This window comes from Aulostomus chinensis, chromosome 9 (assembly GCF_037954235.1).
Source record: "Aulostomus chinensis isolate RoL2024-O1b breed Wild chromosome 9, RoL_Achi_v1.0, whole genome shotgun sequence".
Classification (NCBI taxonomy): Eukaryota; Metazoa; Chordata; class Actinopteri; order Syngnathiformes; family Aulostomidae; genus Aulostomus; species Aulostomus chinensis.
In genome coordinates, this window is record NC_141328.1 from 11,528,620 (window position 1) to 11,547,659 (window position 19,040).

Below are 19,040 nucleotides of genomic sequence, written 5' to 3' on the forward strand. Positions count from 1 at the left end.
TTGAGCCTCTTCAGGTCTGCAGCCTCTTCCAGCAGCACCCAGGATCTGGGATGTGGGGAGCCCCAAGGCTCCAGAAAAGAAGACAAGTTAGTGACACATATGAGTATGATTTATATATGGCGCATATAGGACAGAGAGGAAAGAGCGGAAGAGAGAAAAGCCCAGTGCACCACAGGAGATCCCCCAGCAGCCTAAGCCTATAGCAGCATGTCTAAGGGCTAGCCTAAGCAGCCCTAACTATAAGCCTGATCAAAAAGGAAGGTCTTTAGTCTGCTCTTAAAGGTCGAGAGGGTGTCTGCATCCCGGACCGAAACTAGGAGACAGTTTCACAGGAGGGGAGCCTGATAGCTGAAGGCTCTGGCTCCCATTCTACTTTTAGAAACTCTAGAGACCACCAGTAACCCTGCATCCGAAGGAGCGAAGGGTTCTAGCTGGATAATGAGGGACTATGAGCTCTGTCAGGTATGAAGGAGCCTGACTGTTGAGGACTTTGTATGTTAGAAGGAGAATTTTGAATTCTACTCTGAATTTGACAGGGAGTCAATGCAGAGAAGCCAGTACAGGAGAGACATGGTCTCTTCTACTAGTTCTTGTCGACATTAAAATCTCTTTTTATGAATACAGTTATACCTTAAAAGATGTTAATGCTGTATCAAACTATACAGCTTGTCACTAAATTTAGTCAAATATATTGTAATACATAGAGGTGGCCTTTCATGTGTAAACACAACTTTCAGATAACAGAAGGACAAGAACATTTTAATGTACACTAAATCCACATGTAAAAAAAAGTGGTCAGATATGTTTGAGTCTATTGACTCTAAATGATTTATTTACTTTTGTAATTAGAAAAAAATATGTATAGGATTCATTGTTTTCCTGTGCCATGTTACAGTTCATCTCATTTTTTCTTGTTTCCTTGTTTTGAATTATTGATAGATGCATCTAATTTATTCATTCTACATTTCTCTAGTTTTATTATGCTGCCTGGAGAATGCCACTCGCAAGTCCCTGGAGGGGTTTTAGACAGTTCTCTTTCACTTTCCCTTGCAATTAAAAATTATATCTTTTCAAATTTGATGTATAAATTGTGTGTTGCAAGTTTGTAAACAAACTCCCCAACCAGCCCCCCCAAAAAAAGCAAAAACAAGGACAGTATGCTTTGGTCAGCTTTTTACAGCAGCAATTTCAAAATTTATTGAGACTGATTGGTTTTTGCAAATAATAGTCAAGCTAATTCTTCCACTAAACATGAAATTAGAAAGAGGTTTGTACGGCCGCTGGGCCAACCCCAACATCAAAGCAGGAGGCTCATGGTTGACTGTAAAAATGTTTTGTTATCAGTACTATCAACCGAAAAATACCTGCACAAGAGCACTTCATCTGCCCAAAACAAAACAGGTGTAAAAACAGGACAGGTTTTTTTTTTTTGATTATTCAACACATTTTGTTAACAAACACAGGTTTATGATCATCAATATAAAGTCGGTATCATATTGAACAATATTCCCAATGAAAATAAACAAACCCCAAGCTTCAAGTGTGACCTTTTTCAAATGAAAGACCTTCTGAAACTCGAGGGAGAAAATAAATAATATAATAGTAATATAAATTCATATGTATGAAGGTATACACACATCACTCTTAATAGAAGAACAAAATCTAAAGTAAAAAGCGCCAATTCTGAAATATAGTATACTATTGATATACCCATATCTATGGCTTCATGATTTGCACATGTGAATCAAGCTATACAGGCTAAATGAGGATTGTAATTTGTACATTTTGAAGAATACCCATATTCATCTGCAGTAGAGCAAACAGTTCCAGTTTTGCATCTTGTGGAATGAGACAGTTGTGTGCAGATGCCGAAGACGTCGCTTTGGTATGACAAAATGAACACAGGCATGCAATTAAGACACCAGAATCAGGGCACAGAAAATCATCAACACATGGTGGGAAGGAGAATCTAGTTTCCCATTGTGATTTGTCTATTTGAAACATTTTGCATGTTGATCAGTCACATCTCGATAATCTCTATCCAATAATCTCAAACACCCGCACAAGTATACAAGTGAAATGTTATTGAGGCACATATTGAGGGGTTGATGGCAGACGTTTTCCTGAAGTACAACCCAGTATGAGGAAGAAGACGTACAGTACAGGTCATGAGAAGAGCATGGGGCTAGGAAGTCACACTCACATCCAGACGTTTCTCAGTGACCACAACAGTACCACAGGACAGAGATTTGTCACTGATTATGGGCTCCTTCCACACCCACCATTAACATTCATTAAAATTGCACCCAATTGTGTGTACCCCCACCCCCCCCCCAAAAAAAAACCCCTCTCTGATTAATGGACCAAACAAAAACACAATAAATAATACAAATAGAATCAAGTTAGTTGCCAGACATGAGGAAATGAGGAAAGCATCATACTGAGAGTTCCTCAATGGGGGATAAATCAGAAGTGCAGTCCATGGCACCAAGAGCAGAAAGGCTTGATGTGTGCAACCAGCACTGGCAACAAAATATTTCCCCGAGTTACTACTGAAGTGCTCACTTTCCATTTGTGTAAAATAAAGCCAGTAAACCACTGGCAGACAAATGCAGCATGTAGACTCAGCTCTCCTCAGAGAAGAAAAAAATTTTGTCTACAAGATGTATTTCTCCTTGATTGTGTGTCATCCAGGTGTGAGACAGTAGGAACTACAAAAAAAAAAATCAGCAAGGTTTTAAGATGCAGTCTTCAAAAGCTAGCCAGTCATTTCACGCAGCCCTTCATATTCACAATAATACAATAACATGTGCACTTTTTTCAAAACGTGACTAAAAAAAATCAATACAACAACAAAGCCACAACAATAAATCCAAAAGCACCTGCACACACAGACAGTGGAACAAAAGCACTTCATGTATACAAGGTACTAGATTGTTTTTGGTTCAATATTAATCAATTAGTGTACATTAGTGATGCAAAAGTGTGTGCTGAATATATGCTGCAATCAATATGTAACAGAGATATTTGACAGTGAATTTGTGTTCCCCTTGAAAAAAAAGGCAGATACGACAGAAAAAGCGTAAACTTACACAATAAAAGGTTGATTAAAAGCCCCATGGCTTGCTGTCCACAACAAGGCAAAGTATAAAAGCTTTTTTCTTGTACAAGATATAAAATTTTTTTTTTAAAAAACACACACACACACATACACACAAAATAAAGCTTAGCATCCAGCACTTAATAATAATTAATAAAAGTAACATTAACAACATCAATCTTAGTTCTGATAATCATAAGTAACATTTTCTGCCTCACACAAATGTCAATAACTTGGAAATAATCTAAAGAAATCAATATAGACTTTTGTTGGACACAGGACCCTTGAATAACCTTGCATACAAACATCCTATCCTACCCACCACGTTCTCTCTCTCTCTCTCTCTCTCACACACACACACACACACACACACACACACACACACACACACACACACACGGAGGGAGAGGTTGACAGAGAGTAGGAGGGGGGTAATATCTCAAAAATTAGGAACGAAACAGTTTTCCAATAAATATATATTAAACAAAGCATATTTATATTACACTCCATTAAAATCAAACTCTCAGTTTCAAGCACAATTTTGATCCACTTATTTTAACCATACAAGGATGGAGAAAAATCACTAAAAAAAGATAAACCAGGGAATAAGTCTGCATATTCTGTATTCAGAACCTGAAATTGCATGACAGGTTAAAAAAAACAAAAAAAAAAACAGAAAGGACAACCTAAAAGGCAGCCCCTCTTCTGGTGTGTGAGAGTCGAGGCTCTCAGGTCCTGCCTTCACAACTTCCAGTGTGAGAGAAACTGAATCAGAGAGACACAGAAAGAGTGAATTGTGTACTCTAGGTTGTGGATCTGCTTATTTACCTGTGTTGATTTTCCAAACACAGAAACTGGATGTCCTCTTTGTATTTCAGAGAAGGAAGAGGTTCAAAAGTCTTGCATACACTGTAAAAATCTCTTTCAATCTCTCTCTGCGTCCTCTCTCCGCCTTTTAAACTCCAAATTTTATGTACATTTGTGAAAAATCCAGTATTTGTTGGAATGGACTGAAACTGTATGGTAAACTCAAGAGCCGAAAAGATTAAGGACCCGACTGAAAGGTATAGGCTATATGAACAGCAATCTGCACGATTCAGTGATTTCTATCTCGCAATAACAGTCAAGAGGACATAAACTATATCCTTAAAGGTAGGTGCGGTCACCAAGTTGTTTAGGTAAGTTAAGATCAGATTAAAAATGTAAACCATGGGTTCAGGGCTTTGATAGAGTCATTAAAGTGCAAGTCTGTGGCAGTAGGACTCTGCATCAACAATGTGTCATCAGGCTGCCCGGTCCTCTGACACATGAAGCTTTGCAATAGATTGAGAATTTCCCTTCACTTGTAGGGACACTTTCCCCAGAAAACAATACAGCGTAGTTCGACCAAGACTTACAAGCGCAGTGATCCTTGGTTTCCATGGTGATTGTTATGCCAAACATACAAAGTTGCAGTTTAGTGTCCTTGGCAGTGTCCTCATTGATTCCTGTTGTGACAGAGTATAAAACTACTGGACTCTTGCTTGAACCCTCCAGAAAAAGAAAAGAAAAACACTGCATCAGATGTAAAAGAGGTAAGCAGAGAAAGCTTTCTCAAGCCATCACTTCATCTCTATACAATGGCAGTCAAGGTTGAAAAGTGTGTGTCTGTGCGCATCTGTGCATTTGTTGCTCATAATGGTTTGAGATCCCACTTAACCCTACAGCTTTTCCATCTGAAGGAAGGCCTGCCCACGGTGGGACAAATGGGTAAAGATTCTGCCCAAGAGATTGTGAGAGATCTTCAGAGATTGGTTGATGACCCACTAACAGGAGCTTGACAGATTCTAGGAGATCCAGGCAAAGTCCCTCTCAGTCCCGTTCTGTTGCTCTCCCTCTAGTGCTGAGGAGTCGCTCTCCTCCTTGTCATTGTCCACTGCTCCATGTGTCTCAGCTGTTATTCCTGAGTCCTTCCACTTCCCTCCTTCTTCCTCCCCCTCACCAATGATCTCTCCATCCCCCTCTACCATCATCTCCTCCTCCCCCTCTCCATCTCCATCGCACTCAGCCTGTTCATCATGGAAACGATCACCAGGATACAGTTCCTCCTCAGGAGAGATATCTCCACCCACCTCACCATTGTGATCAAGCAGTGCAGCCATGCCTCGACCAGAGCAGTCAGCGCAGACACCATGGCGACGGGAACCATGTTTGATTCCAACACTAGCTGCTGACATGAAGACACGGCTGCACACTTTACACACATACTTTTTGTCTTTACTGTGGACCTGTTGAATGGAAAAACATATTCTAACTGTTATTTCACACTCTGGTTAATTTACTGCCCCTACTGGTGATGGCAGAAGTGCACTCACCAGCGTGTGCCTCTTCATGTGTTCCCTCCTGGTGAACTTCTTGCCGCAGATTTCACAAGGGTAGGGTCTCTCACCGGTGTGGGAGCGCATATGCCTCTTAAGGATACACTGGTGCATAGCAGAGAAACTGCAGTAGGGACACTTGAACTTCTTCCGTATCACTGTAAAGTCATTCACTGTGGGGACAAACAGGAGGCAGGAGAAAAAAGGGGGGGGGCATGAGTGTTAACTGAAGCTCTTTCAAATTATCCACGACATCACTTTTCAGTTATTACATTTAATTAGCAGGATGGTCTAGAAATGTACCATCAATTCCCATGGCCAACCCAATCCCAGTCAAAGCTACAGTTGCCCTAGCAACAGCTCTTCTTTCATACTAAAGCATCAAAGGCAAACAGATACTATAAACACTGGCACAACAGCCAGTCTGCTATAGTTACTCTACAAGGTCTCTGCAAAAGACAGCACGGACAACACAGACGAGAAGACAAACAGACAATAACAAGAAAGCTGGCAAGGGAAATAAAATCACACACAAAGGAATGCTTCAGCAAAATGAAAGATTGAAAAAAACATGATAATACCATGTTCTAATCTTGTGTTGAGGTCTGGAAAGACAATTAACTCAAGGTCTAAACAAAATCTTTCAACAGCGTCTCTGGTCTAAAGGTAGTTAAACCAAGTGAAGGGCATTGAAATAAACAGATTGTGCTTGTGGAGATGTGTGTGTGTGTGTGTGTGTGTGTGTGTGTGTGTGTGTGTGTGTGTGTGTGTGTGATTGTGTGTCTGTGTGTGTCTGTGTGTGTGTCTGTGTCTATGTGTGGGTCTGTGTGTGACCATGAAAGACAAAGACAGGAATACACAAGCACAACACACTGTACATAGAGCAGCGGGTCAAACACATACATTTAAAGGTTATAAGATATATGTGACACAATACAATTACCTCCAACTGCACAATGACTTCTGCTCAGATTAAACATGTGACAACAGAAACAAAAACAAAACAAAACATGCAAACACACAAACTGTATGACACAACAGATTTGATTTACATTTTTAGAGAATGTAGAGAAAGTTAAACTGCAAAGAAAAAGAGCATGTAGTGTGACAGGTGCATCAAAGACAAAAGTGAAAAACAGCTTTTGCATTTTCCATAACAGTTTAATTGCAGCATAAAAACTACACACAGAATCTCACCCTGTTTAGAAAAGTACATATCTTCGTACAGTACTTTTTTGAGAAATGAGAAAATTCATAATATTCACAACATATATGCAAAAAACACTATACTATGACTGCACAGATTTGCTTTTCATCTCCTCTCTCTGCTTGCATTTGCAGAGTTCCTGATTAGCTCCTGACTTGTCTGTGTTTCAGCTACTTGCCAGGACAGCATGTGCTACCTGAGAAATTTAATTCAGTGTGAGAAAAGGAGTTGGTATTTGGCAGTTTTGTGTCCGTATACAACAACAAAGGGAACAACTCCTAATGGATATCAGTTCTGATTTTAATGGGCACATAGAAATCACAGTTACTTCAGCAAACTAAATTAGAATTAGAGGGAAACACAGGTGCATGTATTCCCTATGGGTATTCACAGTTATTATGGGTGTATACAACAAGAAAACATCTTGTTTTAGAGTTGCAGGGTAAAGGCTTGTAAACTTGAGACCAGAACATTTTTGGCATCAATTTACACAAAATTTTAAAGCTCATGCTGGTTCTAGCAACCTTGCATAACAATTCTCCATCTTCACTTACTCCCTTGCATTTTTCCTCTTCATCTTCTCGCTCTTCATCCCCCCTATTTTTTACTCACTACCACACCATTATCTGCCAGCAGTCATGACATCAACAAACTCATTGGATTTAAAGGGCATCTGCCCCTCTATCCTCCCTGCCTTTTTTAAATGAGGGGTAAGAAGTTAAGATTGGCTGGACAGAGCCATGATGGACCAATTACAGTCCAGCTCTGGCCCCTCGCAGCAACTGTAAGACTTATGGATTTGAGACAAAGGGGATTGACAGGGAGAGAGCGAGAGAGAGCGAGAGAGAGAGAGAGAGAGAGAGAGAGAGAGAGAGAGAGAGAGAGAGAGAAGACAATACCACCCTACCCCCCTCTCAGCAGTTACTGATTTACTGTTTTAGCTGGCTTTGTCTTGTTCACCACACCCTTACGCCTGCACTTATCTGACAGCACTGAGTAAAGGTAATTGTGCCACAGTGATGACCGCATCCCGCACAATTTTGATGTGCAGAGTGTGACAGAATAACTTTTTTTTTGTTCTCTTCAGTGGAATGCATTTTAAATATTTAAGTTCTTTGCACCAAATCTTAATTTCTGCAGAGGTGCATTGCCACTATCAACACATGTAATCTCATTTATTCTGCAATGCTGTAAAGGTCCTGCAGGTGGTGCTGTGTGTTGGGCTGTGAGTCAGAAAAGCCAGTAAGAGCTTGACTTTGTCTGAGTGTTCTTTACCTCTAATTTGAGGGACACAAAGATAGATGCTACTTTTCCTTAAAAGGAAAGGGTAGTTTAGTGGGTCTGATTGTGCAGAATGGAAGACGCCCTGCATCTCACCATCTAGCACCACAACAGAAACCAATTCACTGGTTCATGGGTGAGAGCTCACTTACATCAACAGAAAATGTTGCTATAAGATCAGCTTTGCATAGCCATCGAGCATTGTTGATACAAATGCTTAAATCCTTTACATAATCCTTAAAAAACAGATGATATTAAATTGATTTATCAAAAATTAGTGTCCCTGGGTAGGTATCATCATATCAAAAGACATGGGATTTTATCAGGGATTCTTCCCTTCTTAGTGCAATGACACCACATCAAAATTTTTGCTTGAATATACAACACATGGATGGGTACATTGCAAATTGTTGGGTATACATGTGAGTCTACCCTAAGTTTCAGTTCTCCACATCAATACTGCGGGTAAGATTCTCCACTTTCATCTCTTGAGAAAGCCTCCACAGTGGAAGTTTAACCCCACCCTGAGACATTTCCATTCCAGTGCTGTCCCCTAGCAAAGCTCCTGGCACTGACCCCACCTGGCAGCAAACTTTAACATGTGTCGCCAGGTTTTTTTGGGTGCTAAAAGACTTGGCGCACGCTGGACAGGTGTGCCCCCTCTCTCTGGAGTGCACCGAGGACAGGTGCCTATGCAGGTCTGTGCGGTCTCTGAAATGTTTCAGACAGTAGACACACTGCATTAGCTTCTTCTTGAAGTGGATGGTCTTCTCATGACGGTCTGCATTAGATTTGAGGGTAAAGCTGGCTGGACAATGTGAGCAGAGGTAGCGTGCCACTGGTGGTTCAGCCATTGCAGGGCGATAGAGAGACTGGGGGAAGTGGAGAGGCTGGGATTGTGGCTGATTGTGGTGCTGAGTAGGTTGGTGGTGTTGGTTCTGCATGTTTGGCCAGTCCATGGACAAGGCCATCAGAGACAAGGTGTGGCAGTACTCATGCTCCCTGAGATGCTCCAGGTTGCGGAACAGCCGTTTGCACAGGGAGCAGGCAAATCCCTGTGAGGACCAGGCACCAGGCTCTGGCAGGACTCTTTCCCCTGGTCCAGCCTCTTTTCTCAGCACCGTCAGCCCTTCAGACCCTCTGCCAACCATGAAAATTGACGCAGGCACAGTCAAGCTACTAGCACAACTCCCCTCAGCCATCTGATCTCTCCCAACAGGGGACTGGTCATCTTCCAAGACTGAAAAAAATAAAAACATGAGAAGAGTAGATGTAGTACAAAAGGAAAAAATCAATTCTGAAATAAACTAGACAGGGATGTTCTAACTTTTAAGGCCTAAATCATACCTGTTTTGCATTCTTTCATGTCCTCTCTGTCTTTTACACCCACCTGTAAGCACAAAATATCCTGTTATGTCACACACTCATTTACACAGTCTGTATGGAATGTTGTCTGGGCATGCAGGATGCAGACAGGTGAGACGAGCTGTGAAGATAACATTTTCACACAGAAACACCCAAAGAGATAAATATGTGAATACAAAAAAAACCCCTCTTGTAAACAGCAGAGTTTTTGGATCCTGTAGCTGTCCTATGAGACATGGAATGAGAACTTAGTTTGATCTGCAATAACAATATGACTGTCACACAGGTGCACCAAATAATCTTGTTTTCAACATAAAATCTAAACTGTATCTCTCCTCCATCTACTGTTGTCATTCCTTCACCCCTACCCATTACCATGGCCCCCACACTCCTCCTCCTCTCTAAGAAAAGAACACCATGCACTGGGCAAACAGATGGCTTGTCCGTAGAAATAAGGAGGCTTGTTTGGAGGCAGGTCCTCTAAAATCAAATGCTGCTTCTGAAGGCTTACCCACATGAACACACCACATTCACACAAACTGGCGCAAAAGTCACATTCACATGTGGTCATACTGCCTTTCTCATACACCCACACACACTGAAGAGAACAAACAATTTCCTGGGCTGTGAGCGCCAACCTCTTATTGTCTAATAGTATTGATTCTACCTTACCCGTTATCTGCCATCTTTAAGCATACACTGCCATTTCAACCGGGTGTGTGACCTCGGACCACACGACAACAAACTACAATAGTCCTCATGCTGAGCAGCAACTCTTGGGCCTAGCTACATTAAAAGCTTTGATGAAAAGGAGGCAAGGGGGAGGAGTTGGAAGTCTGAAAAGGAGGATAAGGCAAACAGACAAACAAAAAAACAGCATTTTTTTTCCAGTGTTGCAGGAAATATGCCAGATTCCTCACAGAAAATGAGATACTGAGAGGGGTTGAGTGACGATGTATTTTTTGTATAGTAAAGACTCTTCATTGTTGAACAATGAAAAATTAGTCCCCACTTGCCCTCAGAAAGACCTGCATCCCCACCCTCCTACTACTGCTCTCCATCAACTCTTAACCCCCTCAATAATTTCGGGTGAAGTCGAACCCTGGATGTTAACATCCACTCAGTCTTACATGGATCAAACTTTTATCTGACTGGAGGAGCAGAGCGCAGAGAACAGCCTCTGCTCTGGATCTCAGCCAGGATCTGTGTGCTTACCTCAGGCAAGGTGGAGGGCTCCAGGCCCTCAGGGGCCTCTTCCACTTCTTCCATGTCCAACTCTTCTGGGTGCAGTAGGGGTGCCCCCACCCGCAGACCTGGGGCCTCCAGGGGCCGAGGCTCAGTGGAGTGCAGTGGAGTGGGTGGGCAGTATGATGATGAAGATGATGGCAGTAGTGGTGGTGATGGCAGAGGATGAGGAGGAAAAGGGAGAGGAGGAGGAGGAGGAGGAGAGGAGCCAGCCCCCTGTTTGTTATGAATAGTGGCCCCCGTGGCCCCTGGCCGGAGCATGCTGCAGTAGTTGTTGGAGCGGAGCCCTGAGGAGCACAGGAAACGAATCTCACCCACCCACTCACGTACAACTGCAACTCTGCTAGCAGCTGGCCACCAGAACACAACGGGAGAGAGTAGGCAGGGGGGGCACACAGTGGCTGCCAGTGCTACATTATCAAACGCTATGGAGAGGGGGAGGAAGGAAAACTCTGAAGTTTCACTTTCCACCAGCCGAGGGGAAAGGGTTAGGGCTTCTCTTCTGTCTTTCTCTCTCTTTCTCTTTCGCTCCTCTGCTCTCCTTCTCCTTCCACCCACATGCGTGCACAGAGGATGGCAGCATGTGTGTGTTTTGTGAGAATGTACTTGTGCTGTGTGAGTGAGTAAAATGCATATAAGGAGAGAGCTTGAGGATCCTCTGTAGCGTGGAGGGAGATTGTTTTGGAGAGGTGCCATCTCTCAGCTCAAGTGAAGACTTTCTGTACACGCAGGGTAAAAGGATGACTATATCGACCATGGAGGATGTTTATCAGCAACAAGTTAAGGCACAGTGTATAAACTGTTACTGCACAAACAGAAGCCTTTCCCTTTTAACATAACTATAAGGTGTTACTGAGTGTACATCTTTTATAATAATTCAAGTATAATGTGTAACAAGTTGTTCTGGATTTTGTGTGTGTGTGTGTGTGTGTGTGTGGGTAGCATTTTGGAGAATGTGTCCTGAGTTATGCAGTGGGTTAGCCATTTATTGCCCTCCTCTGCACAATGGACAGAATCACACAACCATGAGGCTTGATGGTGGACAGATTCCTGGAATGTTAAACTACCGCGCCCAACACTCCCACTTGCTGAGAGCACACACAAATGTTCAACTCCCCATTTCATCCCCACCCCTGGTCATGACAGAAGGAGCAACTTTAAGATGGAGGAAAGGATTAGCTTCAGGTGAGAGGGATGCAACAGTAAAAACAATTGTCTAAAAGACATTTCATGATATGATGGTGTGCTATTATTATCAGCTAAATTGATTGTTAACGAAATGAAAAACGACTGAACAAATGCTTCCTTATAACTAGTATTTTAAGTATTTGTACCAAGTAGAATAAAGATGGGTCAAATATATATATATATATATATATATATATATATATATATATATATATATATATACATATATACACACATATATAAAATAAAGGTCAAGGAGGAATTCTATGTGGATATGAATCGTGTTCAACACTTTAGATCAGCAAACATACACAGAAAGTAGCATTTTGTTAACAACTGTTGATGATAATGAAATATTTATCCACTTAGTTTTTGAGCCAACTGTAACTGTAACTGTTAAAGAGTTGTGTCACTGACTTTAACATTGCAGTCATGTCTGGCAAGCTGCAAAGAATGCAAATATCAGCATGCTGACTCACTGCAAAGTGACAGATGAAAAAGAAAAAAGAGGAATATATTTTCATGGCAGGTAACTGAATTACTTTAACAGTGAATGATGATGATACCAGAACATAATCTGCATTGTGGCCTTTAAGTTTGCAGACTCTTGTCAACCTCTGCTCTGATTTTAGAAGCAGAACCCAAAATAGAAAATTCTTCACTACATTTCAAGTTTTTATTCTGATATTCGCCAATACAATTAAGGCTTTGCTCTTCCATTTGAAAAGGCATGGATTATAATGCTGCTTTATACGGTAGAATCCATCTGTCAAATAAGAACTGATAATGATCTTAATTTGTATTCAGGATTGAATTGATTGACAGACAGACTGGCTTGACTATAGTTTGGCATTCTGCACAGTTGAAGGATATCGTCCTTAACCAATGCAAAGGAAATCAAGATAGGAGCAGCATATTTGAATAGCTTTGTCAGCGAGTGTGCCAGGCAGTTCAGTCTCCTAAATATAACATGATAGAAGTATCCTGTCGCTAAACTATACAACATTAATTCCCAGTTTTGTCAGCTTTTGGATGTATGAATCTTTCAATATTAAAAAAAAAAAAACAGAGAGAAAATGAGAGTAGGAGGAGACATGATTTTGTGTCAAGGCCTTTTGCTGATATTCAGTGATTTCTCTCAAACTGGGCCGAATGACCTTGCTATACGTCTTCCTTGCCAAGATCAATACTTTCCCAGGATCTTACACCAACATACTTTGATGCTCCGTAGCTGAAGCAAAAAGGGGGGAATGATACAAGTGTGAGACAAATAAGGAGGAACTGAAGAAGCTGGCCTAATGGGGAGGGAATGAGTGAGAGTGTAAGGGCTGAGTGTTAAGGAGGGGGGAAGGAGTAATAGATGAGAGAGGTTGGGGATGGTGCGAAGGGGAGTAGAGGAAGGAAAAAAGGACAGGAAGGATGTTAAGCAGGGGTGAAGGAGAAGTGGAGAGGAGAACAGGAGGAGGGGAAAGAGGGCTAAATGGAGAAAGGCAGGGAGCAGTGATCTGTCAAAGCAAGCAAACTTATCCTCTACCCAGTAATCTTGAGGTACAGTGTTTGTTTATTTTCTGTCCTCATTTAGACACAGAGGCAGAACCATGGAGGGAGGGGAGGCTGCTGGCCATCTCAACAAGCCCATTTCCCCAACCCCTATTGTGTAGGAAATTCAAAATAGGGTATGGTCAGCCAAAATCTTCCCCAAGGTTTCTTTGGTGGTGACTGATACAGCTATAAAACTCAGTCAGTGTGTTTACTTCCATGCAGGGAGCAAATGATTAACATTCTCTGAATTCTCAAAATCTCCTATTCATGTAGTCAAGGCTGACTATCTGTGTATCTATGTGTGATTGTGTATCAAAAGGCCTCTTCTTCTCTTTTCTGGAGCTTGTGAGGCTGTCTATCTGTGCTGTGACAGCATCTGATTCCCCTTTAAGCCAACAGAAACATCTCAATCCCACACACTTAACACTTACACAAAAGGGGTGATGTGATGTGACGTGCATGTGCGAGAGTGTGCGCTTACGTGCAACTGTGAATGTGTGTTTTGGTCTATTCAGTTGTGGCCCTGTCTTTTATTTTACAGGTGAGGGGGGGCATGACTAGGCTCAGAGTTGTACCCTTTTCCTTTGCTTTTCTTCCACTCACAAAGACAGGCAGCACTCGGGACAAAAGATCCAATTACTAGCCAGTAAAGGCAAAGAAACACAAACACAAGAGTCACATACACACAGTGTGCCCACACAGACCTGGACTCGAGCAAATATAAACTCACAGGCACAAACACACACAGATACATATATGTAGACAGCAGTTTAACACCCTCGCTGAATAAAAGAAGAACTTCACTGAATTCAGAATAAAACACTTGTAAATAAAGCACAAAATAGAATATTTATTTGAATATTATTAGTGAGATAAGAAGTTACTTTTATAAATAAGTTGAGCATTGTGTGGAACACTTAAAGAGGTTTTTGTCATTTTTTCTTACCACAACTGCAATGAACAATTTTGACACTACAATAAGGAAGGATTGTTATCCATAGCTAAAAAATTCATTGTTTATTGTTGCTTTTTTGCTCACATATAGTCATTTCATTCCATATTTTGATGTCTTGTCACTATATGTTTTAGGAATAAAAATTTAAAGAACAAGTTGTTGTTTTAAAGGAAAAAATACAGATGTTAGAGTCATGTTAGTTGTGTATATCAAAGCTCTTCATGACTTTTCGTGCTGAAAGTACCATTAACAAATAAACAGTTGCATTTTTGTTGTCAGTTTGCCATTGTGAAATACAGCCATCGTCCCACTGACATGTACAGAGAAACTGTCATATTATACCAAACAAATTTTCTCACAACCGTGAAACCGATCCCAGCACAATGTTCTTGCACTGAATCACTGCTGACGCATACCCGTTACACATTCAAATGGCACCATACAAACACATGCATAAGGGCATTCAGAATTATCCCAATACAACAGCTGATGAGGGAAAATACTTGGAAGTCAAGCCTGCAAGTTCTATGTCTCAGAGTAACAATGTGGCCAGGTAAACAGAATATGAAGTGATGTGTGTATACCTGAGCTATAACTTAAATAAAACGTGTACCTGACTCTGTGTGTGTGTGTGTGTGTGTGTGTGTGTGTGTGTGTGTGTGTGTGTGTGTGCTTGTGTGTGTGTGTGTGCGCATGCACACAATGTCAGTAGATAAAGACTTACAAGACAGGGAGTGTCCTCCCTTGGGCAGGTACTCATACAGCAAGGGGTTATCATCTCCCATCATCTCAGCGCGCAATGACAGCAGGCTGTTCTTACTCATTAGCGCTGCCTTCAGATTGGCTACCGATGAGATCGTTCCACCTGCTGCTCCTCCCCCAGCCTCCTCTGATTCGTTGGGACCCAGGAAACCAGACTCTGTGGTGAGAGCCTCTTCCTGTTTGAGGAAGAAGTCGAGGCGTTCACCGCGGCTGTCTGAGCTGTTGGGTTCAGTCACATCTGCCCCTGAATAGAGTTGACGTAAAAGAAGTTAGAAGAGGCTCTTCTTTATTTTTGTTGCAATCACAGATTGTTTGCTCATGAAACATAACCTAAAGCAGGGAAATGTAAATGACAATAATACCTCAAAACAGCCAAGATAGATAGAGATAGAGGCTTGCACAGACCCAAGACTGCAGTCTTGGATTTGTGAGTCCCTTATAGAGAGGATAAAACTGATTGCGGTCAAGCAACAAAAAAACCTAGCATTCTGTTTGAAAAGTTGCCGCTTTGCCGATGTGCTGATATCACCTGACAATAATAATAGCTTGAGAACACAAAAAAAACACCATATTAAAACAATTCTTTTAAAGCTCTCAGCCAAGCTGTCGTTTACTGCCCATGTTTTCAGGAGCAACTATAACATGACACTACTCTGATTCATCTCTCTTTCTCCTCAACTCCCTCACATACCTCATCATCACCAGTCAACGAAAATAAAAGATCATAGAGAAAGCAGGAGCTTCCACTGTAGATCTACAAGACTGTCATGACCACACTACTAACACACCAACAGAAATATCGACACATAAACACACTTTCATTGCCTCCTAATTGACATTTAACTGATGACAGGTTGCTTTCTCTGCCAAAGACAGAAATACAGACCAAGCACATCACTGGCAGAAAGACTTTGAAAGAATGACTTGTCTACACTGAAAACAAACACTTTCACAGACTAATACAGACTTCAGAGTTGCTTGAAGGGAGTATGTGTGAATAATTATGTTGTTGTTCTTGACAGAAACCTTCTGTCAATCTAATATTTAGAACCTGAGCCCCTCTGTTTCATTTCTTTCTTTCTTTCTTTCTTTCTTTCTTTCTTTCTTTCTTTTTTTCTTTCTTTCTTTTTCTTTCTTTCTTTCTTTCTTTCCTTCTTTCTTTCTTTCTTTCTTTCCTATTCGGCCCCTTTTGACTTCAATTTGACCCCCTAGACATGGTAATGGTACCACCTTCAAACTTTAATTAATGACTTATGACACTGTGCTAAACAAAAATTGTTAAAAACTTTTTAATAACTCAAACGGTTTGGAGTCTTTAAATCCAGTAATTATTGTGCCACATTGCACCTTACAACGTTAACCAATGGGGAGGCAATCTCTAGACACACTTTGTGTCAATCTGAGGCTTCTGACATCTGAACTATAAGTCTGACCACTTTCCAACCTGTATCACTGGATTCAGGACAAATTTTCCTTCAAAAATGTGAATTCTTATGTAAGATTTGGCCAAAATCATGGGATTTATGAGGATATTTTACAAGAAGAGTAATCTAAAATCTTCATCAAATTGAGAGGGCAAAGGGGGGGGGGGGGGATGAAATCAGAGCTGAAACATCAATGTGCCCTGGCATAAGCACTTCAACTGCATTGCAACCCGATACACACAAGAGTGTGAAGGCCCGTTCAACGCTGCTTGCAGCTTTAATCTCTCATTCCACAATGCACATTGTGAGCTGAAATCATACTAAATACACAAGGTGAAACAAAAAGACAGGTGATAAAGGTCAGAAATGGGTAAAAAGGCAAGAGGGGGATCAAAAAGAGCCCCTTTGTTCATTTTAACTTAAGTCAGGGAGTGCTGAGTGTTTCCTGTCCTGCCTTGTCCACATTTGCTGCAGGGGGAGTCAAGGTGACACAGACAGTAGTTTGCCTCCATGTCTGGCATACCGATGGGAATCCAGCCTACTAACAGCCTCCTGGGATATAGTGGACCAAGCTCACTCTCTTTCAAACACACACACACAGACACACACACAGACACACACACACACATAATATCAGTCATTTTTCAAGCTCAGCTTAGATGAACTATTAGAGATCAAAATCAGTTTGGAATGCATGCAGTTGCACATGCATGTGTAGATTTGACAAGGGGAAAGAGGGCACAACAGATGAGAGTAACATATAATCAGCTGGCTATCTACTACAGGCAGAGCGGGCAATGTAAAAGAGGAGGTAAGAAAGGAGAACTGAAGAGAGGGATTTGGAGAAAGTAGTAAGAGAGGAGAGAAAGTATGGCAAAAAAAGCAAGGGAGTGTAAAAGCAGGGGAGTTAAATTGTGGAGGAAGGAGACAAGATACATAAAAACACACATGCATCCATGCATATCCCCACCTGCACACAAGAACACACAAAGTTAATTAAGGAGGGGGTGAAGGCGATGGTGCAAGGGGCAGGAGGTGCAGGAATTCATTAGAGCTCTGCCCCCTCCTTCAGTGGGCAGCCCAGCAGCCACAGGAGTCAATCAATAACATAGATCTGTTGTTGGCCAACCATGAACACACACACACACACACACACACACACACACACACACACACACACACACACTCTCACACACACACACACACTCACACACACTCACACACACACACACTTACATGGAGAAAGGAGAGGCTGACAAATGGAAGGAGGGGAATTGAAGGAGAGAGAGAAAAGAGGTTCACCTCTGACCCCCATCTCCCTCCACTCATCTGTTCAATGGACGAGTGAATGACCCCTGACCGCTTTTCCCAGCATCCCCTGGACTCATGCATCTACAGATGGAACATGTCCGCTCTTCTGACAGCCAAACAGTAACAATGCTTCATTCACAGACCGCAAATTAACTAGAGGAGTTATGGAAAAGCTATCACTTCAGTTTTACACACAAACACACACACACACACATACACACACACACACACACACACACACACACACACACACACACAAAAACAACATGGTGCAACATTTACCACCCTGTTTTCTGAGGATTTATCCACATTACCAAGACTAAGTGTGTGATATTAGAAATTAGTATTCAGCTGACCACAAACAGGCTTCCGCGGCAAATAATCGGTATACACCATATAATCCCCCTTCACTTATGTAAGCTTAATCGGGCCTGCGTAGATGATGTGTTACTTAAATCTCATCCTGTTCCGACAGATAAAATCATTTACCACACCAGAAACAGTCGCATCTAATCCCATGCACGCAGCTTATGGATTTCATCATATGAATGGTGGGTTTCACTGAGGATTTGTAGACACACATTCTGTGGTGTCTTTCAGAGGCAATAGGTTTATCTAGAGTTTAAGAAAAACTCTGGTTACATCATTCCTTTGTGCACATATGCCAATATTTAACATTGTCATGAGACAACCTATCAACATGGGATATGCCTTTGAACTATGTGGTCGGATACAAAAAAAATATATATTTTCCTCATCTTTTCCTTGTTTTTTCATCTCCTTTCTGCCTTACAGTGCATTGGTCTCTGTATCGTGAAGGGAATTTTCATTTTCCCTGTCATAAAAGAGTCAGAATAATTTAGATTTCTGCTTTCTGAAGAGATCCTCCGTTTAATTTTGTTGCCATGGTAGCTGGGCACCCTTGGCTTCAACATTTATGCTAAATAAAACCCCCTTTTAAAAGGAGAGACAAATATGTGGAAATGGTGGTTCTCTTTGTTCGTATGTGTGTGTGCATGTTCAAGAGATGCTGCAAGCTATGTGGGGGCTTGAGTGGGAAAAGCAACGGTAGAATAAGACCTGCCTCAGAATAAAATATGTGTGTTGAAATATACTTCAAATGTGTTGTGAGGGACACTGAATTTATCATCCATTGAGAGAGTTCCAGTTAATGGATTGAAGATTTCAGTTTTATGTGTGGCAGTTGGAGGCAGCACTGTATATGTGAGTGAAGTGTGTTTCACAAGGGGCATTGTGTTATTAGAGCGAGTGCTTCCACCCAGTAAGAAGAAAAGCACTGAAA

The 19,040-nt window shown here is 41.6% G+C and overlaps 1 protein-coding gene across 7 annotated transcripts in view; it reads right to left on the minus strand.

Moving 5' to 3' along the window:
* Positions 1-3,561: 3,561 nt before the first annotated feature.
* Positions 3,562-19,040, minus strand: part of zbtb46 (zinc finger and BTB domain containing 46) — a 57,792-nt gene continuing 42,313 nt past the window's right edge. For 5 of the 7 annotated variants that reach the window (XM_086213796.1, XM_086213798.1, XM_086213799.1 and 2 more), the window contains 4 exons: positions 14,965-15,246; positions 10,526-10,842; positions 9,293-9,335; positions 5,637-9,185 (listed from right to left, as the gene is read on the minus strand). In XM_086213796.1, coding sequence (XP_086069922.1) covers positions 8,386-9,185; positions 9,293-9,335; positions 10,526-10,842; positions 14,965-15,246 — 1,442 coding nt within the window. In that variant the 3' untranslated portion in view covers positions 5,637-8,385. The other 2 variants (XM_086213802.1, XM_086213801.1) reach the window with 2 other exon arrangements.